At 37.8% G+C, this 27,332-nt stretch overlaps 1 protein-coding gene across 2 annotated transcripts in view; it reads right to left on the bottom strand.

Moving 5' to 3' along the window:
- Positions 1–26,122, bottom strand: part of grin2aa (glutamate receptor, ionotropic, N-methyl D-aspartate 2A, a) — a 183,474-nt gene extending 157,352 nt beyond the window's left edge. Inside the window, exons 1-3 of one of the 2 annotated variants that reach the window (XM_044100853.1) lie at positions 25,970–26,122; positions 25,709–25,873; positions 8,931–9,428 (exon numbers count right to left, since the gene is read on the bottom strand). In XM_044100853.1, coding sequence (XP_043956788.1) covers positions 8,931–9,428; positions 25,709–25,873 — 663 coding nt within the window. In that variant the 5' untranslated portion in view covers positions 25,970–26,122. Of the gene's footprint in view, positions 1–8,930; positions 9,429–22,692; positions 23,221–25,708; positions 25,874–25,969 lie in introns of those variants that run through there. The other variant, XM_044100854.1, reaches the window with a different exon arrangement.
- Between the last annotated feature and the right edge of the window lie 1,210 nt (positions 26,123–27,332).

A 27,332-nucleotide genomic window follows, 5' to 3' on the forward strand; every position in this document is an offset into this window, starting at 1 on the left:
CTGACTTCTTTCTCGAGGACAAAATAATTCCACAATTTCGTAAAGAACAAAACCAATAACACAAACACGCCTATATTCCCATGAACAAAGACAACCCTGGGGGATGGGAGGAAGTGACACAAGGTCTTTTATTGTGTTTCGCTTGCAGAGTGCATGAACTCAAAGTGAGAAGCAAACTATAAGGGGAACTTTGTGCAACCAGTTCGCAGGTGCTGCTGCTGCTTGTTTGTGTTTGAAACTATCTGACAACACTGGAAGCTGAGAGAGAGGTTTGTTTGTTTTTAGAGGCGAGGGACCTTCCTGTCACAGAGCACTGGCGACAGTTTGTTTCCTCTACAACAGCTGCTGCGAAGGTATGATAAAGAAGTTGCATCTGGCAGTAGCCAGGAATCTGTTAGGAGTGCAATGAATAAGTTTTTACTGTTTTAATCTGTAGCCAGTTTTGGTGAAGCCACTGCATAAACAGGCTACTTTATAAGTACGGGCGAGATTACCCATATCAACATTTCAAAGAGTTACAATTGTAAATGACAGATTTTCTTTGACTATGTGGTGCATAGAGTAGTGCTGCGATTCCCCCTCCCCACCACTTGCTGCACACTTCTGATCAACTGGCTTGTTCCCAAGCAGCTGACTGAACGCTAATTAACGGAGCAGTTAGCATGAAGAATTAACCCACAAATATCAGCTTCTTAAAGGTCAACTTATTTGCAGATTTTTCTGTGAGACACTATTACAAATTGCTCACGGAAAACCCAACTATTCACAGATTGTTTTTTCCTTCATACAGCAATATCCCAAAAATGTATGTTACTGACTACAGATGAACAGATATACAATAGATTTACTACACTGTATACAGAAATACTGGGTAATAATAATACTTTGCTTTATTGCCTCGTGCTTTTCCACACATACGAATAAATACAGAAAATAAAAAGTGCAGATAACATGGGATAACTGCAATAAAAAAATAAAAAAATGTAGTATTTTAGCAGCATTGAGAATAACTGTTGCTTTATATGAATTAAGTACAAACAAACCCATAATTGTATGGAATATTTGTTTCAAACGTTAGGGAAAGTACCACGGCTTGGAGACGTGATATTTTTCCTCAAGGTTGTCATAATCTCGTGAAAGGGTCGAGCCTGTTTTTCCGCGCTATACATTTTATCTGGTTTACTGGCCTAAAGCTGCTGGAGAGCAGAAAGCTGCTTAATCAAAACACAGAAACAAACAACTCACCCTTGAGTACATGTCAACGCTCCACAGTGCACCACATACAATATTAATTCATTTGTTTTCATTTTGTGCAGCTAATTGATAGCACATGCATAATGAAGTGCCAATTTTAGCTTGCTCTGGGGTTGAATGTTAAGGTGAGATCACTTTGTGCCACGTGTGCGCGAAAAACAGCAACACAAAACCACTTGAACCACCAGCACTTACATTTCATGAATCCCAGAGCATTTTTTTTCTTTTTTTTTCTTTTTTTATTGCTTTACCCAGAGGTGAATTCATGTCTCTTTTAGGGCAAAATCAAAATGGGTACCACTCTAGTGCATTTGTGGTACAGAGGAACATTAGATGGATGAGAAGTGCTACTCAAAAGAGAAAAGAAAACATGAGCGCCAGAAGAAGATGGTAGATAAAACTATCAACGAGTCAAAAACTATTTAACGCAAGAATTAAATGCCAGTCAACAAACCACCCTCACCATTACACCTGCGGAATAAATGAGAAAGCAACCCATTACAGGGCTCTGAAGATGTACGAGAGAAAAAGAAACATGAACAAAAGAAAGCAAAGCGAGGAGATTATGAAACAGGGTTTTTTTTTTGTTTGTTTTTTTGTTTTTTCTTTCTTTTAAACTCATGAGCTATTAAGCAGGTTGTTGGGGTGGTGCATTCCAACAAGACTGCTTAGACTGCAAAAGGGAAGGATAATTCTTCCCCTAATCAATAATGTATTAATTTCAATACAGGCAGCCGTGCATTATTCAACAAAGCCTTAGAGATGCATGGGAGGGACAAACACAAGGAGATACAGCAACATTTATCTAATTAACAAGCATGGATGCAGGAGAAGTAAAGAAAGAAAAGAAAAATGATCCAAAGATTAATTTTCCTTTAAAAGGGCTCTCTGATCCTATTCTCATTAGGTTGACGAGAAAAAAGATTTGAACATGGAGTCGTCATCACCTGGAGGTTTTGGCCGTAAGTGATTTATAAAGAAAAATGTTTAAAGGATAGTGAGTCGTACTCATCCAAAGGCACAAATAAAGTACACAAACGCTGCAAGATTTGACACAACTGTGTGCATGTGTAATCCGTAATAGACAAATACGCTGAGGGTCTTACAAGGCAGAATAATTGAGGGTGAGTCTCTCTTCATAATTCACATGAGGATTAGGGAAAATGAGCACCAACAAGACATAAGAAGCCTCCGTTGCCTCGATGGGTAGCTGTATAAACATTAACCCACAGGCGGAAGTTGATAAAAATGTCAGGGAGAGTAAAACATAAATCCATATCCTTGGGTGAAAATGTTTTCATTTTTGTGAACATATGTGAAATACTTAATGCTTTGATCTGTTTTTTTTTTTTTTTTATACGATTAAGGATATTAGATCAAAAATCATGTTTTAGTAACTTGTTTCCACAAAATAAAATTAAGTACACCCTTAAAGCTTGCTGAAAACAACCTTTTTTTTTTGATAGCACAGGAAAAATATGGTCCAATCTGAATTGAATGAGTTTGATCCGTCATACCGAGTTAGATTCTCAATGCAAAGATATGTTAAACCAGGGGTCTCAGACTCGCGGCCCGCGGGCCAACTGCGGCCCTCGGGACGATAGTTTGTGGCCCCCACCTTAATATGAAAGTTTAATGTTAGTGTGGCCCGCGAGCAGTGATGTCAGTAACGCGTTAATTTGTAATGCGTTACTGACGTCGGACCACTTTTTTCCGTAATGAGTAATCTAACGCGTTGCTATTTCAAATCCAGTAGTCAGACTACAGTTACTTATCAAAATCATTTTTGCGTTACTATCTTCTTTTGTTATTTAATCGTATTTCCTCTACGCGTCTTGTCGAGTGACCGACGTCTCTATGCGACAGAAATGTAAACAATGGAGGGAGATGCGCATTTTGTTGGTGGAAAAACTGGAACTATTTTGAGATTCTGCCGCCAAGTCCGATTATTATAAGCGGCTTTGGGCTTCATTTTTTAAAGTCGCTTGCCGATTTAATGAATGGCGGGTTGCGCTTTTTGGGCTCGTTTTTGAACGTGAAGTTGCTCATTTGGGGTTGGGAATAAGCAGAGACTCATAATAAATCCCAGAATTTGTCCGTCATTAAGGTAGTTTTAGTCAGTCTCTCCTGTCCATCATTTCTCAGATGATCGTCCCGCTGTGTCTTTGTTAATGTCAAGTTAATGTATTACCTCTGAATGACGTCGAGCTTCGCGTTGCGCTCCAGAAAACTACAAATATCGAGACTAATTTAAACAGCGCAATAAGCAGCCACGAATGAACGTGTCCGTAGTTTCCAATAATTATAATGGCAACTTAATTCTAATTATTAATACTAAGATAAGTGTCGCAAATCTGTGCAGCCATCTGAGCTGTGAGCTGCAGGAGGAGCTCTGTGCGCAGTGACACCAAACGCAGGGCCGTAACACAGAACCTGGAGGCTAGGGGGAGGGGAGGGGGGGGGGGGGCTTTAAAATCCTTCTTAGAGTTTTACAGACAACAGTGGACAACACAAACTACTCACGTTTTTTATTTTTCTACAATCTCCTCTTCAGTTCAACCTTATTAGTGGAGACACATTGTTGATGTTACCATTATAAAATAGCTTACAAAAAAGTATTGGCAAAGCTCAATGTGATTTTCACAGGAGGCGGAGCGTTGTTGTTAGCAGCTGCTGAAAGTAACTAAAAAGTTACTTTTAGTGTAACTGAGTTACTTTCCAAATCAAGTAGTCAGTAATCTAACTAAGTTACTTTTTCAAGGAGTAATCAGTAGTCCGATTAAAGTTACTTTTTCAAAGTAACTATACCAACACTGCCCGCGAGTTTGATATGATTGGCACTTTTCAGTGTTGTGTGCGGAGCTGAACTAACTTACCAATCACAGTGCTTCAAATGGAGCTCATTGACCCGCAGTGCCACTCTGAACTCAAAGCCAAGTTCAGGGAGGTGAGTGGAAAAGCAGACAAGCTTGGGCAATTTTTGAGAGAATTGCCACCCAGCTTCCCTGAGCTTTCCCGAATGTTCAAGCGGACCATGTGTCTTTTTGGGAGCACATACTTGTGCAAAAAGCTCTTCTCTACCTTGAACTTCAATAAGTCCAAGTACAGGTCCAGACTTACTGACGAGCATCTTCAAGCTCTACTTAGGGTCTCAACTGCCTCCTCCCTTAAGCCAAATGTGGCTCGGCTATGCGAGAGGAAGCGCTGCCAGACCTCTCGATGTATGAAGTAGGCAGAAGAAACAGTTTATAAACTGTTATATTCATAACAGTTTATGTTCAATGTTCCATTCATGTTCAGAAAGTTAAAGGTTAAAGAACTGTTAATACAGCCATTTGAATCTGAATTATAATAATTACATTTATCTAGTCTTCTATAGCTGCTGTGTTATTATTATATTTTATTTATTTATTACTGATTAATTTTTTTTCTTATGAATTGTTTATTTATTTTTTCATCTTATTTTGTGTTTAAAAAATAAAAATAAAGACATTTGATAACATTGGAATGTTTTTGTAAGAGCTTTTCTTGTGGAAAACCCGATGCGGCCCAGCCTCACCCAGACTCTACCTCCATCGGCCCCCAGGGAAATTGAGTTTGAGACCCCTGTGTTAAAGTGACCAATGGTGGACTAATGGTGATGCTTCAAAACTATGGTTTGAAACCAGTCACTCATTATGTAGAGGACTAAAACAAATAATATTTGTAATATATATATTTTTTTATTCAGTATTGAAAATGATTTTATTACAAAATATCATAGTTAAAATAATCAGCTTTCAATTTAGAAAAAAAAACATACCAGATATACTCCTATTTATATTAATGTTGAACATAACTAAGTCTAGTTTGCATTAACTGGTTTAGTTAACTGAACAAAGTCTAGTGGGATCTAAAAAAAAAAAATCAGGTGTAGCAAAAATTGTTCAAATTTGAAGAAATACAATTCAATATACATATTTTTTCCATTAAGTAAAGGTGATGCATCGAAACACTAAAAGCTACATTTTGTTTTATACCCAAGTTGGAATTGAAAAGTCTATTTGCCATGGGATGTTGATTCACACCCAGCTTGAGAATGGTTTGTCAAGTTGGAGCTAATTGACCCAGATATGAAGTCAATGGTAACGACTAGAACAACAAGCTATTTGCATACCCAGGCACTGATATCCCTACCAGCAGCAAAGGTTTATAAGCCTCAAGTGCAAGAGATGAACAATAATGGAGAATAATATAAATGCTTATGCTTCCCTTTGGGTCGGGCACTAAATGTGCAGGTCTGTGGCCCAGTGGGAGGGGACCAAGGCACTGAGACTATTGTTTCCAATTAGTAGTAGTAATTACAGTAATAGTGCTAACTGTTAACATTGGATGCTAAGGAGAACTTAAAATGTAAACATCCTCATTTTGTCTTTGTACTAGATCAGTACAGCTGTGTTTCACAGCAACAGCTCTCTCACTCACAGACTGTTTTGTCACCTCTGCTTCTGAAATGAATAATTAATGACCACTTATTGTCAGATCATGCCAAAGAAATACTTTGAAAGCTGTTGGTAACACCTCTTAAAGAGAAATTGGATTCTGTCAAAATTGTTTGGTCAATGATATTACAACCCCCCCCCCCAAAAAAAAAAAAACAGGAATTGGAAATTCTCCACAAATCTGTAGGTGCATGTCTAGCTAAAACTATCTTCAGCTCAACGTAACACCAGTTTAAACAATTTAAATCCAGCATTTGTGTTAAAAACATGTTAAAAGGTGTGTGTTTTTTTCTGCATACGAGGCCTGATGAATTTCAAATCTCACTAAACCTACATTTTCTGCCTTGACCAAGTCACCATCCTGTACAGACTAATTAAAGTTGAATTTAAAGAAAAGAAATCCAAACAGGCTTTTAATAGATTTTTATAACTCAATGCTGGCTTATTTTATGTAATGTTGATTATTTTTGATCAAATATGGCCAAGGGAATGACTGCTGGCACTTTTTTATGAACAAAATGTAAATGCACACAGCCAAAAATCATCCTTTTAATTTTTGACTGTGTAAAAATGCAAAAAAAAAAAAAAAAAGAAAGAAAGAAAGAAAGAAATGAACAAATGAAGCAAGTCCATGCCTTGTCCTCAGAAGTAATAGAAAAAGGGACTGCATGTGTGCTCCTGAGGTACTTGGAGTAAAGCAGGTGCCATTCAGTACATTCAGTAATCCCTTTTCCACTCAACATCACCCCTGGTCACAATACGGGATTATCCCTCGCCCCTTCGTCTCTCTGTTTCCCCTCTCCACCTCCTTTATTTTACACCACCTCTTTCTTCCTCCTCTGCCACCCCTTCAAACTTATCTCCTTCTCTCCTTAATGCTCCCTACCTCTCACAGACAGATGCCACATGTGCTATTACGGGATCAATAAACCATTACCGTGGAATCTTTAAAGAACATTTGTATTTACTTTAAACAAATGAAGAAATGTCCACACTAGCCTCTAGAAAGGGAAGCATGGTTTTGGAATTTCTGTGATAGCTTCAGAGTCACTGCATACATTTTGAAGGAGGTTGCTCTTAATGTGAGTGCAGCTTCACAATTATGACATTCTTCAATATGGGGATATTGAGTGAGAAGGAATGTAAATTAAAAGAGATCTTCAGAAGAACAGTACTTATGATAAAACCCCTGGAGCAGAGAGTGAGATTTGGAGGAACTATAATGCAACGAAACATGAGTCAACACCCAAACATGTCAATTTAGGGGATTTTGTTGTCAGTAAGTACACAACCGCCATTTTTACTGTTAAATTAACAATAACATTTCGGTTAGTTACAGCTTACTGAAATGTTGATTTTTTTTTTTATTTTTATTTTTTTTTACAATTTAGAGCATAATTATGCCATAATTAATAATAAAAAAAAACAAACAAAAAAAAAAAAAATAATAATAATAATAAAAATGTTACAGTAGCTAAAACGACTGTGGTCAGCAGCTGGTAGCGTCTGTGTTCCTGCTTGCAAACAGAAAGCATGCAGACACGTGTCACTTGCAGACAGTCCCAGTTGTGACAGGTCGTACATGTTCCAACTCTGTCCAAACAAACAATATGTTCACTGGCAAAGTACCAAGAGGAGAGGAGGTGGGGGGTGCTGTCAAGCCCAGCTAAGGCTAGTTGTTTGTGAATTGCTCTATGCACTACAGTGCACGCTCAGTAGACAAAGGTCCTTTTAATGAGAATGCTGAGAGTGTGCCATTGATCAGCTGCTCAGAGCATAAAGTGCTCCGTACCTGTTGCTGCATACTGCTGCTCAGCTGGCTAAAATATCTCGCATCAAAATGGATAAATTTAGTTGTTTAGAAGTATTACCCGATGTGCCAGGGGGTGTTTCGTGTGTCATTTTGCACTCGACAAGGATACGTCTCATATCCACTTTGACGACAGATGATTTAAAATAATATTCCAACGTTCTTGTCAAACTCTCCTATAATAAAATCTGTCCTTATTTTTTTTAATGAGCAATATCTAACTGTAAAATATTTGTGATTTTGGTTTGATTGGGGATCACTTTGTGTCATATTGCAAAACAATCAATTGTTCCAAAGAGGGTTAAGATCCAAAGTAAATAGAAAATGGTTGTGATGCAAAGAGTATTGAGAAACTAACATCAAATTATTAAATAAGATATGCATTTGAGCCTTTCTGTGATTATGTATCTATACAATCTATACAATTAAAATAATTAAAATAACAATAAAGTGACATACAAAGGTTTCACACATTAAGCTATCATTTTTTTTTTGTTATTCTTAAATTGAAAAAAAAAATTACTCATTTTTCATGGTGTCTTCCAGTTTACTCAAATCCAGTCTAGCTGCCCTACTTTTACTTTTTTATTTATTTTTTTTATTTTATTTATTTATTTTCATATTGAAAACATAACAAGCGTAATGTTAACACTTTAAGGTGAATTCTGGTAGAAACCTCATTTCACATTCTGGAAAAAATATATTTCAAGTTCAGGTTCATTCTAAATGTGGCAGTGATGAATTAAACAATCTCATCACTGCTACATGAATCCACACAATCACAGGCTGCTCATTCTTTTCCCTTTTTAGGTTCAACTTGATTGGCAGGCCAGCAAGCATTGCTTATTCAAATGAGGGGACCAATCAAGCTTCTTTCACTTCTACCGAGGAGATTTTTGCATGGAGGAAGGGGATTTGCGATATTAGATCTCATTGAACTATGTAGTTGATGTATGCCACAGGCAACAACCTCTATTTTTACAATTTTTCTTAGGGACCACTTTTCTTTTTTGAGCCTGTACACCAATTGTTGTCAAATTCTTCACCACTCCGAAATGTTTCCTCTGAATCTTTTACTTATCCTCATCTATCCTGTTTCCATTGCTCACATCATTTCATCTGTCACAATCTGATTTGTTCCTTTCTCTGTCTTCTCTCCCTAGATACAGAGTGCACTTGTATTTTCTCGAGTTACAGCTAACCGAAAATGGGCTCTCTTCAGGACGTAAGAGATTTCCTGCTCCCCAGAGAACTGACATTCAAATATGAAAAGCAAGACATTTTACCAAGTCACTCACAAACGAGCAACACAAATTCACCCATGCCATGTAAGGACTCAACATTCACTCATTGCCACATCTCTAAATCCAGTCAGTGCCACATACCTTGTCAGCCATGATCATGGACGAGCCTCCATGGATGCCCAAAATGGGTATGAGTGTCTGCGAGGAAATAAAATCCAAAATCTGGGCAATGGCCTCTTGGTCAGTGCCATCCCCAAACACCACGCCGTGGATCTTGGTCCCTGACATCAGGTCACACACGTGGGTGATGATGCTTTTTGGGTCGGTCTTGTTGACCAGCAGAGTGACCACGTTGACGTCGATAGGGTCCTCTTTGCTCCACAGCGCCCGAATGTCCTGGTCTGAGATGTAGCGCGTGCAACCCAGGATCACAGCGATGTTCAGAACCGGCACTTTATCCGAACCGCCGCCCGTCCGCTGCTTCTGTGCTGCCACCGGGTCCACCATGGCCGTCACCGCCACCAGAAGGGCCAGGGAGAGCAGCGCACTTTCACCTCCACCGCGATGATTGGTGCCCCTTCTACTCCTCCTCTTACTCCTTGTGCTGCCGAGGGACATGGTGCTAAACCACTTCATCCCCTGCATGGAGAGGGGATAATGGGACCAGATGTAGACAGATCAAGGAGTGAGAAAACGTGTGACAAGATGGTGGTGAGAAAAAGCAGAAGAGATAAATTGTTAATGTGCAGCTCATTTAGCCCACACATTGAAGTAGCAACTTTTTTTTTTTTTTTTTTTCATACTCAGTTTCTTCTCTGTGAGTTTATTGAAAATCAAAACCTTGCGGGGAGGGAGATGGCCTTGGGAGGATGTTGAGGAGGGGTGAGAGGAAGAGAAGATGACTAACAAGTTTACACGTTATGGTCACGACTGCTGGGATCAGATGATTATGGTACAATCTGTGCTTGCTGAAAAAATAAAGAAGACTTTTAAAGAGCTCACGTTTTTGTCTTAATTTTGATACTTTACAAAATATTAAAACACAAGAAACTGATGAATTGGATGATGATTTCAAGCTTAATAGTTGAAATAACTATTAACTATATTTTCCCTGCAAAGTTTTGTTAGATTTAGGCTGAATGCATTAAATGTACGGTTTTTAATAAATTAGAATATTATTGAAAAGTTGGTTTATTTCAGTAAATTATATTTACACATTTTATGATTTCTATCCTATGATTTCTTGATTACAATTAATAAAAACAACAGCAAAAAGACATTTAACCCATTTAATACCACTGGCAACAATTGTTCCCAGACATTTTTTCTAACTTCTGGAAGCTCTAGAACAGTTGTTTTGACTTTTGCCAGCTAATTGAAGTTTTAAAATAAAATAACACCTTGTCAACTCTAATCAATATCAATTTCATGTATCTAGTGTGAAAGGTCACATGACCAGACCTCTTTACTTCCTGCCTGTAACGCTGGAAGTAAATGTCTGTCACAAACCTGAACAAGAGGAAGTCAGTAAAAAACTTTAATAAACAAATATAAATAAAATATTTTTAAGATGTGTTCTTTCAAGTGTTTTCTACTGATGTATAAAGAAAATTGTATCCCTTCATTCATCTTTTGATCATAAGAAGAGTGAATGTAAGCATGGCAACAATTGTTGCCTCTAGAATAATACATAGACAGCACTATGCTATGTGTCCATTGGTTTGCTGTTTATTTTGTATGCCTTGCTGTTCCCACACATCTTAAAATATCAGATATTTTAGATCTTCTAAGCCTGAAGGAACCTCGTAATGATGTTTTCTACATCACCGTTATTCCCACAGTTCCCCTAGTTCTCCCCCCACAAGGCGAGCCTTTCCACAGAATCTGGCCTATGCACTGAATGACGACTACAAGATGATGCCACGTCTGAAACTACTGTAGGTTATGCTTGTCATGATTGTTCCTATTTTTTATATGTATAAATAGGCCAGTTTTATGTAATTCAGACTATGCAGTTTCCCACCGGCAACAGTTGTTGCCGAGTATAAAATCTACATTTTCACCAACATAACCAACAAAAAATATAATAATTCATGAATATCATGTATTATGGAGGTTCTTGGATTGAAATGCATGCACTTATTTTGCAGGGGAAAAAATGGGATTAAACGGGTTAAGATTAGTGTGTATCAGCCCAAAAAAACAAACATAATTTTTATCATGCAACTGTGGGCTTCATGGAAACTATGTTTAATTTCTGCATAAAGGCTGATGTTTTCAAAACAATAAATGAACCTCGTCTGAATGCATATTCTAATTTATCAAATGTGACTGTAGTAAAGCTAAAATGAATTTCAAATAGTAATTAATCATGTATCAAATTTTTTATTTTCCCTTTCAAAGCATCAATGATTCCCCTAAGCTGCTCTTTTTGACACTTTCTCAGGAATTAAACTATGCAGGAAAGTTATGAATATCAAGAATTTCTGTTCTACTATCAAGTTAGTTTTGAATATGAGAAATGTTGTTTAACTGTAAAGGACCTCTAACCGTCTGTGGTCTCACACCAAAAAAAAACATCTACCGTATAAACAATTACAATAGAACAAACAAGTGGGCTCTGAGGCCTGCACCAATGTTTTTAGATGATAGTCACATCTAGATCTTAAAAAACATCAACTCATTAATGCTAAACCCCTACTATTTTCTAACACGGGCCTTTCAGATCATTAATAAAGCTATGTTTATGCACGGCACTAATTATTGCTGTGGCCAGTGTGCCATACCATCAGTTCAAAGGGACACCTCCTGAGCTGCAGCAGTGCTGCATGCCTGGAGAATGGGAGCTTGATGAAATTATACAATGTGTGATAAAGCTGTCAGACACACATACAGATTAGTTTATGTCAGAAGCACATTCTATTGGGGAGCATTGCATGAAAGAGAAATAGAGGCGAGTAGTAAATTTCAAATTCATATCACACGTTCTCGGTATTGTAACAAGTTTGCAAAGGTTGCCTGTTGCTCCACCAAAAGTAGGTTTAATTGAGCTCCTCAAGCTAAAACACCAGGGTACCAGTTTGGTTTTTGATGCAGACTGGGGTAACCTTTAGTGATATATGGAGGAAGCTGTGTAGCTAATTGCTGACGAGGTAACCAACTGACAAAGAAAACTAAGTGGGGAAGTTTTGGGGAGAAGAATCACAACCCAGGCCAACTCGATTTGTTACAGCCAGAAACATATTCAAAGTCAAGAGGCTGTGGTATTTCAGTGCATGCACCATAGCAATGTCTTTAATCCAACAGGACTTTTGAAAGGCTAAGAGCAGACATCATTTTTACAGCCATTCCAGACGAAAAAATGTTGAGTCTGTTGGGAGTCCTAATGCAACCTAACTAAAAAACCCAAGACAATATAGGCACATAAGTTGGTTACCATAGAAACCTTGGATGCAGGATGGAGAAACAGGTAAATACAATTTCACAGAAATCTCCTGGAAACATTTTCTAATTTATTTGAATTTGACAAATCACTTTTTACATGTTAAATTACACGGGAATCCTAATCTTGCTTCTCCGGTGCAGTACTTCGCTGCCTGTGTTGGCACATAGTGCATTGAGGCACTGGGATGGCGTTTCGCAGCTGTAAAGTTGTGACAGTCAAAAATTATAGATAAGGTAAAGTGGGTCTATCACTTGGAAATAAAATGCAAATTGACCTCACTTTCTCTACAACTTCTCTTCTCATACAGAAAGTACTCGCTAGCTTCACCCTGGCTCTCTGAGAGCATAAGAAATTATGAAATGTCACAAGACGAATGAGCAGGTGTGTTGACACGGGCAGCGTGAGCCAAATCCCAACGACATGGAACGTATGGTCACATAGTGAGGCCATGCATACAATTGATAATTTACAGACTTACTGACAGAAGTGTGTGTTTTTGGATCACTGAAGAGAATGCAGAGACTGATTTACAGGAGCTATCATTTCTCATGCCACTCTTTGAGGCAACACAGATTTAGGAGCCAAGATCAGCTCATGATCTCTCAGGTTTGGACTACACCAACTGTAAAGCTAGTTCTTACTATAATCAGTAATACATATAACTTCCTAATTATGTAGTAAAGCTTTGGGTTATTATTTTATTTTTTGTTTTGCATGAGTTTGACAAACTTCTGTATGTGTAGAACTTCAGTGAATGTTTTTAGGATGTGTCGGGTAAATTTGACAAGGTGGGACTAAATAGATTTCAACCAATTAAATTGGGAAACATGAAAAAAAGTGTAGACATAGTTATTGACACATGATGTAACAAAGTTATTTCAGGCTCAAAACACTAACTCATCATTTGTTTTCAAAATAGCAAAAGCATAAAGTAAATTCTGTGGAAAATCTGACTTTATATATATCATAATGCACCACATTTTAATGTTTAATTTTAAGGTAAGATTCAACAATACCTTATAAGGGAAAATGTAATAATCGCTGTCCTTGTAGTGCTTTTTTTTTTTTTTTTTTTTTTTTCCACACTCAGTGATTGTTTTAAGTAATCATGATTTCAATTACAATCAAAACCCACTTTTCACTCATTGCGCAGCCCGAGATAAACAGTTTGAGTATTACTCATCATGTCTAGTCTCAAGAGAAGACTTACAGATAGAGCTTTTTCCTCATGTTAGACTCAGCTAGTCAATTTCAGGTGTCATGATTCTTTGGCTGTCAACCTGGCACCTATTTGGCCTACTTATACAGAGGAGCAAGTGAATCCGGTGCTGACAAGATTCTTTTTTGCCGTCAGTTGTTTTTGCCTAAAATCTGGAAAACAAAATATCTCTTTTTACTTGTCTTAACTCTGCAGCACTGCAAAAAAAATTTAGGACAAAGAGTGGCCATGAAAGCCCTGTACTAGGGAAGAGCTATAAAGAGAAAAAGGGAAAAAAAAAGAGAGAACATGCCCCACAAAAGCACATTAAGCAGTTTGTTGTCACATCACAGCCATTGTTTCTTGGCACTACAATAGTGAATGATGTTTGGCAGACAAATCTGTGCTACTGGCAATTTGCTCTCCACACATTCATACAAGCTTACATTCCCATCCTAACAAGAGGTAGAACATGCAAACAATTTGCAAATAACTCCTAAGCACCAGTGGTTAGAATATGTTTCAGTAATTTATAAATTTCCATTTTTTTTTCTTAATCTACAAGTGGAAAATAACTCCACTCCTACCTACCAAATCTTTTTCGCAACAGCCAATCTTATCAGTTTTTGTGCAGGGCTGAGTTTCACATGCATCGGTAATTCATCTACATTATCTTTATGTGACAATTAGAACGACTGCATTCATGGTGTCCAGATTAGTTTTTCCTGCTCTCCTCCCAAATTGAATTAAGTATGGATTAATGTACAGTACACACTTAATGGATGCATTGTACAGAGTTGAGGTCTGAATGATGGATACTGCAGATATGTTTTACCAGACCACAGCCCAGAGGACATGACTATTTGTGTTTATTGTGCATACTAGAGCCTTGATATTGAATTGCTTTTCTGCCCACACTGCCTTCTCCATTACTCTACATTCATTCATCGCTGTGTCATCTATTCGCTTATCTGTCCATCACTTTTATTCTTCACGTTGCTTTTATAAATCAAACTTGCATCCAGAGTCAACCATTTTATAATGAAGCGCAGAAACTTGAGATAAAAATTTTCTTTTTTGTTTGTTTTGTCTATGTAGGGTTGCATCAATATAAACTTTTTTTTTTAATCATAATTATAGACAGCAAAATCAATCCCAGTTAGTAATATCACATTTTTGTAAGGATTTGTTAAAAACGTGAAACGTGTTATTGACACTGGAAGTTGCTGCAGTGGTGCACAGAGCATTACTTTAGTTTTCCAGCTGCATAAATTTTGATATCAGTAAAATTGTATAACACTGAAATGATTTGTCTTGCGTGTAAGACCCTTTGTCACAGAGACAAAGGGTTACAAAGTTGTCAAATCTAGCAACTAAATTACATCACAGAGTAATTACGGTCTGCAACTTGAAGACAATTTGGAACCAACATTCACACTGTTATATTTTCAGAAGCAGAGCGGATACTGTTAGCTGTTTTTAATTAACCTTAAGGTTGTTTGGAGCTCAAAGTGCAAAACATGTGCTTAAGCCTCTTATAGCAAATACTAGAAAGTTGCGTCTCAGCTAATCAGCAGTTTGCATTTCTTTAAAAAGTAGATGCTTCTCAATTTGTTTCAAGAAATAAAGTCCTGTTTTATCGTCTTTGGCTGTTCTGGCAAATACAAGGAGATACTGGATGACAGTGGTGGCAGTTCTATAAATGATCCAACCTGGAAATAAGTTAAATGGACAAGCTAGTCCACAAATTAGCCACTATCTGCTGGAGACCACGGATAAAAACATCTTTAAAAATATAAGTAAAAACAAAGACATTCTGATGCTGGTCCAAGTCCCAAATTAAGGACTTTTTAGCAGCTCATTTGATGGCTTCAGACATACAGAGTTATAATCAGTCTACTCACCGACCTCAGTTTTGATTTACTTTAGTCATGTAATTCAATGATTTCTTCACTTTATCTTAACAGTAATACTATGAAATGTGCACATAATAGCACTGTAGAGTTTTTAAATTATATTTTTTTATATTAGCTATGTTTCTCTTTTTTTGAGTTACCTGGTTTGGGGAACTGTTTCTTCCTGTCTAGGCAGGAGGCGTGGCCAAGTTTGAAAGCACAATGCCACCTCAGCAGGACCAACCATGTGCTTTTTAGCAAAGGGGATGTTTTAGGTTTAGTTAGCTTGTTTAGTCTTTAGGTAGTATTGGTGTTCAGTTCTGCTTCCCCTATTTTGTGTAAATGGTCTGGCTAATTTCTTATATAAGTTACCTTACTGTGTCTTTGTGTTAGGTCAAAGTTCTGAGGTATTTTCTATGATTGTTTTGTGTGGTAAAGTTTCTGTAAGTCACTTTCTTGAGTAGAACTATATTTAACTGACCTCTTATATTGACCCACTATATTTTGGACATTTCTTAACTTTCTTAAGACTAAATGAAAACCCACTTTGAAGACATTTTTTCCTGTGTCCTCTATGCCTTTACTGCCTACTCCTCACATCTGACAAACATACATTTAACTTTCTTTGTCATCAGCTTGCATTACCTAGTGTCAGAAATGTTGCATTTGGTGGACAAGTTAGAAACCTAAAGTTTACATTAGCATGGTAACTGGATATACAACAATGTCCACCATGTGAAACAATTTTATCTCCTATCACATTTAAACAAAAGTAATAAGTTTTCAACACCTGTTGCCAAAAGTTGATGCAGTGTGCTAATTACATTTTACTTCATTGTCAAGTGAAGATGTTAGAGCCCGCTCAATGAAGGGACTTTGCCAGGAGATACGAATGGAAACAATTCAACAATATGATGTGTAATATATCGTGTTTGCTCATCACAGTGCCAGCTGTTTCCCATTTGCACAGTATTTGCAACTGCTAAGTAGAGCTGATTTGCTAGTGACTGATTTGACAGAAATGAAACAAATAATAATTCTAAAAAAAAAATAAAAAATGGGTAATTTCTTTCTCTCTGTGTCCTCCTGCTTTATTTATATATTCTGACTAATGTGATTCCCAAAGTCCTGTGTCCTTCTTTGGGTTTCTTTCGCCAAAGTTTTGGTCTGAAATGAGATTCTCCATTTGATATATGCGATGTAAAATAAATTGCATGAATGCAAATATGATGCTGGAGTGGGTTCCATTTGCTTTTGCAAAACCAACAATGTGTGAAGATACTTTTTCACTTCTCTCTGCTGGACAATCTGTTTTGTAGATTCTTTGTACGTGGGCTTCCAACAATTTTCTTCCAGCTATTTACAACTGAAGCTGTGAAAACAGATAAAAAGTGTGCTATATTTGCATATTTAAGTATAATAAAAAAAAAACTCTAAATAATAAAAGTACAAACAATACTTTTAAATATAAATCCTGATAAACTGTGGCGTTGATGTCAAATTAACTTTTTTCTCTCCTCACCATTGAACTGTGTTAAAATTCAAATGAACAACTTAATTGAAATAAAAGGGTTAAAAGAGCAGCAACCTAGTCATTTAGGAAATAAATGTAGCTGCCTTTCAAACATCCAAAACATCAGCTAATATTACTCATCCAAGTCCTTCAAAACCAGATTAGGACCCTCAGAACATCATTAACTAAACGTGTATCTGATTATTGCTGTAAGGCATGTGTTTGTTCTGTGTGTGACAGGCTTTCACCACAGTGTGGTCTCATGATCAAAGTCCAAAAACAGGTACTATATATGTTCGGGTAACTGGAAGTACTTCTATGTTTGTTCATTTATTTCTCTGTCTTGTAACGGGCAGGTGAAATGTTCGGGGTCTACCCTTTATTGTGCTTGTTTCCTGATGGAATATACTCAGACTTGGTCAATCCTGATGCCTGTAAGTAAAACGTAGCACTTATTTCAGCTGGTTGTGTGTGTCCTGATTTTACAACCCACCTGCAACCTACCTACAAGCATTACATTAAGTAAAGAAAAACTTGCCACTAACTTGCAACTATGATGCTACATTTTTCATGAATATTCGTTCCGTCACTCTTTTAAGTCCCATTCTTGCTAGATAGTGATGTCTGTAGCAAGACTTGCAGTTCAGGAGGAAAACTCCAATGAATATACTGCAGCAGTGCATTCAGCTGCAACTGCTGTGTATCTCCTACACAGTCACAATTTACTTTTGGCGTGGCGTATCCGACTTATTTATTCTACCCTCAAGCCTGCACTTCACTCGTTGTCCATAGCTCGTCATGATGTTCCTGCCGAGTAAAAGAAGAAACATACCTCAGCGTTTCTTTCTCAAAAATTGAGCTACAGCTTCAGTAAAGTCGTGTTTAAATTCCCTCAAAATCCGCATTTAATTGACAAGTGAGATGGCGAATTAACTTCCTCTTATATCTGATAGTGTTCTTCTCTGTCTCCAAATTTCTCCAACCATATTCTCCAAGCCATTCCTCTGCTCAGCCCCTCTCTCTCAGGCCCAGGCCATCTGCTCCATGCGCCCTGACATGTGCATGAGCGCCCAGGAGAAGCCCAGTGGAAGTAATCGTCTGTTACCACTCAGGCTTCAACATGTTGTCTCCCCCAGTGCACCTACCCCTTTACCTTGCAACAAACCTTCAGTGTGTGTGCGTGCGTGTGGGTGCGCGTGTGCGGGCACGTGTGTGTGTGTATGTGTGTGAGAATGAGACAGAAAGGGAACAGGAGGGATTTAAAGTAAGGGAAGAAGTGAAATCACTCATTCTCCCTGATACAGAGTGGAAACAGAGTTGCACGGATTCTTTCTGCACCTGATGCCCAACGCATGCCTAGGCATACATGCAAGTGCCGTACATTATCAGTGACTTGCAGAGGTATTGCTTGAACCTATTCACATTTAGGACATTGTTGCATTTTATTTCTTAAATTGGCATCTTTAAAATGCTTTGGATTTTATGTAGAGGTATTAGGGCTAAAGACAAATGTAGAATAAGATATCTTGAAAACCACGCTAAATGATATTGCGACATATTGGAGGTTGTGTGTTTTGTGCCTTCTCTCATCTCTATCCTGCTGTAAAGTATGTATTTCATTAGTGACCAAATCACAAGAGATAAAAGTAATTTTAGGCCATATTTGACCAGGAATGATGTTGATAAATTTGAGTCAGAGAGAAATCTATTCTAAAGACTGAACACTTTCTGCCTTTGATTTTCTGAACACTAATTTGAATACTTTTAACATCTGTAATGTGTTTACTAAGGTTAGTAAAAAGTCTTAGTTACACCTGCACACCTTTTGTCTTACTTTAAAAAATCCTGTTCATCTCACAAATCCTTTCTTTCTCCAGTATCCATGAGAAAAAATGTCGGGTTCTTGTTGGGCCAGAAGGTATCAACCACACAAAATTGAAAGTCTATGTATTATTATTATTATTATTTTTTTTTTGCCAATTCTCACGAGCACAGACAATGAGGCTCTGAAGCCTGACCTTTACAAGTCGTGACGCAACCATTTTGAAATCAAAAACCCGGTTAGTAATGTCTTTTCCTTCCCCTTACTGACCTTCCCTCATCATCAGTACATCCAGCGCCAAGTCGTCTCTTTGAAAGCATGACAAATGAGTTTTGCATTTAAGCCTGAGAAAACCTCACCGCGTCACTGCAACCAGATCATAGGCCCAATTTGGAGGTGTTAGCGCTTCCTGCCAGATGAGAGCCTTTCTCCACTGGAAGCGCTGAAAATGTCAGTCTGTATCTGAGAGGAGCGTGGCACTTTTTCCACCTCAATGTTGGTTTAGTAGTGTGGATTGATCATTCCAGCTGTTTAGTTGAAATTCTTTGTGTTGCAGCTGGAGCAATGGCCAGACAAAATGTGCACTATGGCTGCTATACTGACAATCTTGCTAACGATTATTTTAGGTGGTTTGCTATGTATTAGGGTTGATGTGGCCAGCACTCTAAGGATTTTAAAATTACTAGTTTAGAAGAAAGGCGATACTTGGCTTTTATTGGCAAACATTTTAAAATTATTTTTTAAAAAAAGTAACAATTATTCTATACTGTGTGTTAGTCTATTACAAATAAGCCCCCAAACTATAATGAAGTTTGTGGTTGTAGCATGACAAAATGTGGAAAAGCTCAAGGATTACAAAGACTTTTGCTACAATTGTACTTTTTTTATTCATTTATTTATTTATGAGTTGCTTAATTTGACTGAGTACAGAAACCACATATTTGAGAACATTTGAGAAAGAGATTAGTAAGAACAACAAGCTCTTATCCAACTATGTTCTGTTACATAAGGCAGTCTTGGTTTAAAAGATACCTTCTCTCAGTACGGAGTTAATCTTTTTGCTGAAACCATCCATCAAGCCCACAGACAAAGGTAATTTCAGATTTTACTTGGCCATGAAAAAAATTGATTAATTTGAATCATATCCCTCCTCAGAACAGAAATCTCTCCCATTGCTTAGACTCATTCTGCACTTGGGTTTTTTAATGCGTTACTGTGATACTCTGCAAAAATCTCTCCAAGATCTGATTCTTTCTGATGCAGTTTTCATCTATATGTAAATAAAGGTAGAGCTAAAAAGTTATCAATCACAATTCCTGCATGGCTCCTATTTCTTTCCACACACCTTGCTTTTATCTGCATACATACTAGGCTACAAAACTGTATTTAAATACTGTTAGTCTACTTTTTATGCTTTCCCCTCCCCCCCTGCATAAACATAATACATTCTTGATGAACAGATGAACTAAAATCTGACAGTTTGAGGCGTTTCATTTTTATCCAAATTTTGATTATATATTTACAGTATATTGTCATTATCAGAGTGAGGCAAAAGCATAAACAAACTAACCAGGTTTACAAAAATATATTGTGTGATGTTACATAACCTAGATTTAAAATTGTATGCAGCACATAAAATGCAATCACATAAACTTAAGAAGTTTGTGAAAACTGCTTAAAACTGTGCTGACGGCAGGAAAGGAAAAAAAAAAAGAAAACATATTCCCCAAAATTATTTGGAGTACGTTTCTTTTTAAGAACGAGATGCAGTTCAAGGTGCATTCTGTTAAATAATTTCCCTTTTCTGCTCAGCAAGAATTAATTTTTGAGCCAGAAAGGCCCACAAGAGAATATCTGAACCAAGTAAGAGAGAGATACACATTTGCCCCAAGTATGCTATAAGTATGTGAATCATGTGAATCCAATTTAACTAATCAACAAATAATCTAATATAATGGTGGAGATTACTCTCTAGTTCCACAGCTGCATCTCAAATTAGAATGTCATTAAAAAGTTAATGTAGTAATTTAATTCAAAAATGAAAACTTATAAAATGTTCATTTACACAGACTTATATATATATATATATATATATATATATATATATATATATATATATATATACATATATATATATATACATATACATATATACATACATATACACACACACATATATATATATATATATATATATATATATATATATATATATATATATATGTATAAACTTATTTTGTTCATTTTAATGATTGAGGCTTAAAGCTAATAAAAACCCAGTTATCATTTTCTCAGACATTTGGAGTATTTCATAAAACCAATAAACACATTAGCTTTAATCCTATGTTATGGTGAGCAAAATCGTAGAGAAGACTCCTGAAGGGCATAAAATTATATTGTTGAAGAAGGTAATTGATTCCAAATTTCTGCATCCAAACTTGTTAGGGCAAAGTTGAGTGGAAGGAAAAAGTTTGGTAGAAAAAGCAAAAAGAATAAGTGTTGGACTGAGAAGATCCCTAAGCCAGATTCCAAGAATTTAAGAGTTTGGTGAAGATTCCTAAGTTAAAGGGAGTGCTTCCAGATCTATACCACAAAGATGAATCCAGGAAAATAAGCTATAAAAGTTGTATTCCTTGTGTTAACTCAGGGATGCTAGAAGTATCTTTCCTGGGCTAAGCTGCTGCTCACTGTTCAATGTCCAAAGAGTTACTGTCAAGAGGAACAAAAGAGACACTGGCATCCAACAATGAAGGGAACCTGAAGACATTTATTAATAGAACCTGTGTTTAGCAGTGCCACAAGCTGATTGTTTCTATACTCTGTTGCATTTGTTGCAGTGATATGTGCAGAAGTATGGCGTGCATAATAATGTGCATAATATGGACAATACTTTCTGACACCTCTGCGTTAAAAATTATTGTCTTTTATTGGTGCTATGTAATCCCTAATTATCAAAATTAACATAAAGACTTGAAACACATCACTGTGTGTACGGAAGATGTAAATTAATATAACTTTTTCATTTTAATACTGCCACAAACCAATGCACTATATTCAGGGGATATTAGTTGAGCCAGATTAATTGCCCCCAAATCATATTCTGTTTAGGTCCTCAAACACCTTGGGTTCTGTTCATTCTATTCTACTATAGGTTTGTTTTAAAGAAGCATGCAGCTAACAAATTTAGTTTATTATGAAATAGGGATAGTTTTTTTCATTTTTTATTTTGTGATGGCAGCAATGCGCTTCAACAACGTGACTGCATCTCGAGAGCAGGGGGGCTGGGGGGGGAGACTGGAGTTGAGAGGGTGGTTGCAAATTTATTTAGATCTTCCCATTTGATCCAACAAAGCCATCACAATGCAAGTGCGACCCCCAAAGGCACTGAGTGTAACTACAACTTTACCAAGGCGCACGCTGGGTAGATTTTTCTTCTTTTCCTTCTTTTTAAATGTTTATGTTCACTTTTTTTTCACTCCATCTTGCAGTGTACAACTACAACCTGTGCTAGAAATGGAATGCAATAGCCAATAAGCGGCGTATTATGGGATGATCTCTCCACTGTTAACGGTTCATCCGGAGACGGGATGGAGAGAAGTTGTGCCAACCAAAAAACCCTGCAATGTGTTATCCATCCTTTACAAAGAAAAATCCCTACAACGCGCAGTGTTCATTTATATATCCAATTTATCAAATCTGTTTCAGATCAGTTGTGTTTTTAAAGACAGAAAATCTAGATGTTCGATATTTTTTGGGGAGAGGTGGAAGGGGGGGGGGGATTCCGGTCTAACCGCGGACTTTTGTGGAATCAGCTGAGTGCGCACTGCAGCAACATTATGAATTAATATAGATTAACGCTCTCTTTTGTATTGTAAGCCAAATTGTCTTAATATCCAAGTTCTAATGCGGACAGCTGTGGTCGCTGCCTCTGTGCTGCTGCACTTTGGGCGAGGAACGCTTTAAAAGTCACACAGTGTCTGCCGATCAACAGCGAGAAGGGATCAGAAATGGAAGGAAATAAAGTACTTACAGTATCTCCCTTCCACAGAGCTCCAAAACAGCGGTGTTAGATGACATTGCAACAGTCCACTCTCTCCCTTGAATAACCATGCAGGGGAGGGGATCACAGAATCTCTGGCAATGAATAATTCCAAGCGAGCGTCAAAAAAAAAAAAAAAAAAAAAAAAAAAAAAAAAAAAAGGAAAGGAAAGGAAAGGAAAGAAAAAAAAGATGAATGAAATCCTGTTGTTTTAACACCTCACATTGAGGTGAATAAAATCACAGTTTTTCCCCTCTCTTTTTGTAATCCAATCTTCATCGCGTGTGTGAGCCTACACTGCTGATTCTCCACTGCAATCTCTGTTGGCCCCCGCGCATCGTTGGGGAGAGAAGGGGGGGGGGGGACTCAACTTGCCTCGGTGTGATTAGAGCGCCCTGTATCTCGTTATTCCTTGTCCCGGGAGGGGAGAGGAGACGCAGCAGGGGTGGAAGAGCTAGGCGAGCAGCCGCCGGACGCACGCGGAGATGCACAATGTACATGGGGCTATAGCTGCGTACAGCTTGGAGGGTCCTCCAGGCAGCGAACGGGATGCGAACCGCGCGCGGGACTCGCGGTTTCTTTCTCTCCTCTCGAGGGTGTGCGCGCGAGCCGAATGCGCGCGCGTGTGTGCGTGCGTTTGTGTGTGTGACCGCGCGCTTCTGCAGATGCAGGGGCAGCTGGATAGACGGACTGGTCGGTCTGTCTCTGCCCCGCTCTCTGCGCTAAAGCTCCATCAGCAAGTCGCTCACTTTAGGATAGGAATAAGAAGAGAAGACTTGAGAGGCAGCAGGGAGCGCGTGACATTTCACCGTCAGATTTAGCAACAATTCCCTCCTTTTTGACAACAAACGGCCCCCCCAGTCATGTCTTCTGGGACGCTTAAAGTCTCAACCCATGCGGAAAGCCAGAGCACAACAGAGCTGATAAGTGGCGCATAAAAATAAAATATTAAATGCAACATGAATGTCAGCTCTCCCCTTCTTCCAGCTGTGGGTGAATAACTTGACACGAGCACACATTTATGTGTGTGCACGATTTGTGACTTGAAAGAAAAGGACTTAGAGGGCCAATAAATAAACAAACAGATGACGTGCATTGTGTGAAATATTTATCGTGGTAAACCTTCAGTTCATATTTGGTGTAGCCTACTGTTTCTTACAAAACGCTTTCATATCTCTACTTTTGACTCTTTTCTATTTTTTGCTTTTAGTCATCTTACTATTGGTATTTTATCTCACAGACCCACTTAATGTACTACGGAATTTTGAAAATTATGGTTTTCAACTTTTTTTTTTTTTTTTACATAGGCTATAGAAATGTGAAAATTGTATGTATTCACCTCATTTTACTCCAGCACTCCTGTATAAAAACCATTGGAACCGGTACTTTCCAATGACACCCATTCAGTCCTGTGTATGATTTAGTCTCAGCATGAAGCCAACTGTTCTGTGAAGGCACTTAGAGATTTGTTAATGACAATTAGGGAACATACTGCATGAATCAAAGACCAAGAAATACACTTGACAGGTCCAGGATATTATTATGAGAGGTTTCACAGAAGAATTAGGTTATAAAATTTATGCTTTAAACATTGTACTAGGTACTGTTTAATCCATCATCTGAAAATAACGAGAGTATGCCATGACTGTCTACCTGTCAAGGTGTGACAGTCAACTGACAGTGGCAGGGTAAAGAGAGCATTAATCACAGAAGCAGTCAAGAGGCGCATGATGACTTTAGAGGTGGTGCTGGAGGTCCTCATCTCGGGTCAGAGAATATTAATAGGATAAACCACTTTGTGTTCATTTATCACCTAAAATTTAAGAAACAAAGCAATACAGAAGGATTTTAAAGACCACATTTGGTGGTTTTGGTTAAAAAATGTCAGACTTTTCATGTTTTGAAGGGGGACACGAACAGATTGGATGGGTTTCTGCAGATTTGAGTCGAATGAACATTACATGTGCCAGTCTCGGGAGGAATGAATCATTTTTGCCAACTAAGTTCAGCCTCTATGGGTCAGTTGGCAAAGTTTCTCAAGTTTAAATTACTTTACTAACAATCACTGTGCAAATACCAAAAACAATTTGTCACCATTTTGCTGTAAATGAGGAACATGTTATTGATTTAGCAGATGAATAATTATGAGTTACCAGCCAAATCACCCCAAATTACTGAGCTGATATGGGAAATTATGGCGAAAATGTTCTTAGGCTATTAGTAATGGATGATATATCCTCTCAATCTTAATTTAAGCTAGAGAAAATTAACTGAAAGAGATTAAAGAAGCCCACAGCTATGTTATGTTTTCAATTTCAGAAGTCTGTTATCTATCATAGGTTATAAAAAGGAAGAGCTGTAGTCACAATTTGTTGGGAAGTTTCTTTGTGACGATGCTCTGAATTTGTTTGTCATGTTGAAGAATATTAGGCAATAGTAAAAAGGACACAATGTAGATTTATAGAAGGCCTGCTTTCTTTGCTTTTAATTCTGCTTATTTGTCACAAAATTCCTTAACTTATCATTAGACACTGGTATCCTTATGATCCCATTGACTAAACGTGTAAGTATTTTTGGGGTAGTGAGAGGCAAGTGTTTTTTAAACCTGAAAACTGAAATATTTACAACTATCCTTATTCTCACTGTTAACTATGGTGGAGGATCTGTGATGCTGTGGGCTTGTTTATCTTCCAAAGGCCATACCCTTGCTGGAGCACAGTAAAAAAGAAAGAAAGAAAGAAAGAAAAAATCCTTCGGCTTCCACCAGGAAACAGGTAATCGATAATTTCTTGATTGTTCAGATGCTGATCTAAATGAAAGGCCACATTTACCCAAAAGTAGTTTAACAGACAGAGTTAACCTTTTCCTATGGCCATTACTGGTAGCAGTGATTTGTGGACTCATACAATTTTGTCTCCTGTCTGATCAAATGCAGTCAAATTAAGCTTAAATCCTTTTTAATATTTTCTCCATGCAATATAAGACTGATTCATTTTGAAGCCCTTACACATCTTTCATGTGGGGTGGAGGGGCCTGTAGCTATCCATCCGCCCGTCTGTCTCATTTCGCATTTTAGCATGGTCAGCATCCAAGAGTTTCTCTTCCGGCTCTCAAGATGAGTTTTTGGGTCCCTGTCGCACAGTGAAGTGAGCATGGAATACAAAGGAAGCATCTGGAAGAGAGGCAGAGGGAGGAGGAAGAGATAGAGTGGTGTAGTTGCATGCAGTAAGTCAGGCTTCACAAACAATTATATGGTCACAATTCACACCTGACTGGGGAAACGGCTGTAGAACTCCACTGTTGCAGAGCAGGACACTCACACGTATGATCCAACTTACCAATGGCTGATCTTTTGCAGGTTGTAATATAAATTCATGCTATCCCAACACCAGCGGCATTCAAAATGGTGTGAATACTGCTTTTTTATAATTATTATTGAGAAGTGACGTACAAAGCAGCAACTCTTATATGTGTAGAGCAAGGGTCTCAAACTCCAGTCTTGGAGGGCCGCAGTCCTGCAATTTTTAGATGTGCCTCTGCTGCACCACACCTGAATAGAATAATTAGGTCATTAGCAAGGCTCTGGAGAATGGATCTACACAAGGAGGAGGTAATTAAGCCGTTTCATTCCAGCGTTTTGTATCTGTGGCACATCTAAAAACTGCAGGACAGTGGCCCTCGAGGACTGGAGTTTGAGACCCCTGGTGTAGAGCAAACATGCAGATTCCCATGTATTCACATGATGACCCTTTTATCATAGAAGAAAAGGTCGAAGTGTAATTTCAAGCCCCATTAACTAACAAACACTGCGGGAAACCTGAAGCAAGACTGTAATAAAAATGTCCCAATGTGCCATTGTGACATTAAAAATGCTGGGACAGGTCTGCAGCCTATCTTTTTTTTTATTAAAAAGAAAAAATATATATATTGTTGTGACTGCCAGAATGCATATTTTGTTTCACAGCATAGTTGTTGACTACTTTGGCTGGAAGGTGTTTATTGTGTTCATCAGGAAGACTACCTGGGGCAAGAAACTGTCCCTGTGGCGGCTGGTTTTTTGCAAATAAAGCTCTGTAGCAACAACCTGAAGGTAAAAGTTTAGACAGTTTGTGATCAGGATGTTACACAAAGACCCATCACTAGTAGCTATTTGGATAAAGCCCCCTTAGCAAGTTGCAGGGAAATTCCACACTTCTTGAAGCCATAAACAAACCTTTGGAATAAGTATCAGTTGCTATTTGACCATTAGTCTTAGCACAAAAAGTAGAGTAAATTTGTTTTTTGTTTCACATGTCCAAGTGTTAAACGTGGTCAAAAGGTTAAGATCTCCCTGGAAGCTTGATGTTACCCTGCTTTATGCGTTCTGGATGGTTTGGTATCTTTGCGCTGTTGGAACATACACTGTGTCTAGTGGCACATAATAAAAATACAACATAATATCACCCTGTTGCATGAAGAGTTTATGATATAAGGGTGTTCAGAAGATTGGGTAGGATTGTAATTTCCCTTAGAAGAGCATGACCTAAATAAAATATAAATTTTCCCCCATACAAATATAATAACATAGTTTTAATGTGACAATACATAACATCTAGTGATTGCTTCCAAATGAACTATAGTATAAACTGTGG

This window comes from Gambusia affinis, linkage group LG19, assembly GCF_019740435.1.
Source record: "Gambusia affinis linkage group LG19, SWU_Gaff_1.0, whole genome shotgun sequence".
In the NCBI taxonomy this organism is placed as follows: Eukaryota; Metazoa; Chordata; class Actinopteri; order Cyprinodontiformes; family Poeciliidae; genus Gambusia; species Gambusia affinis.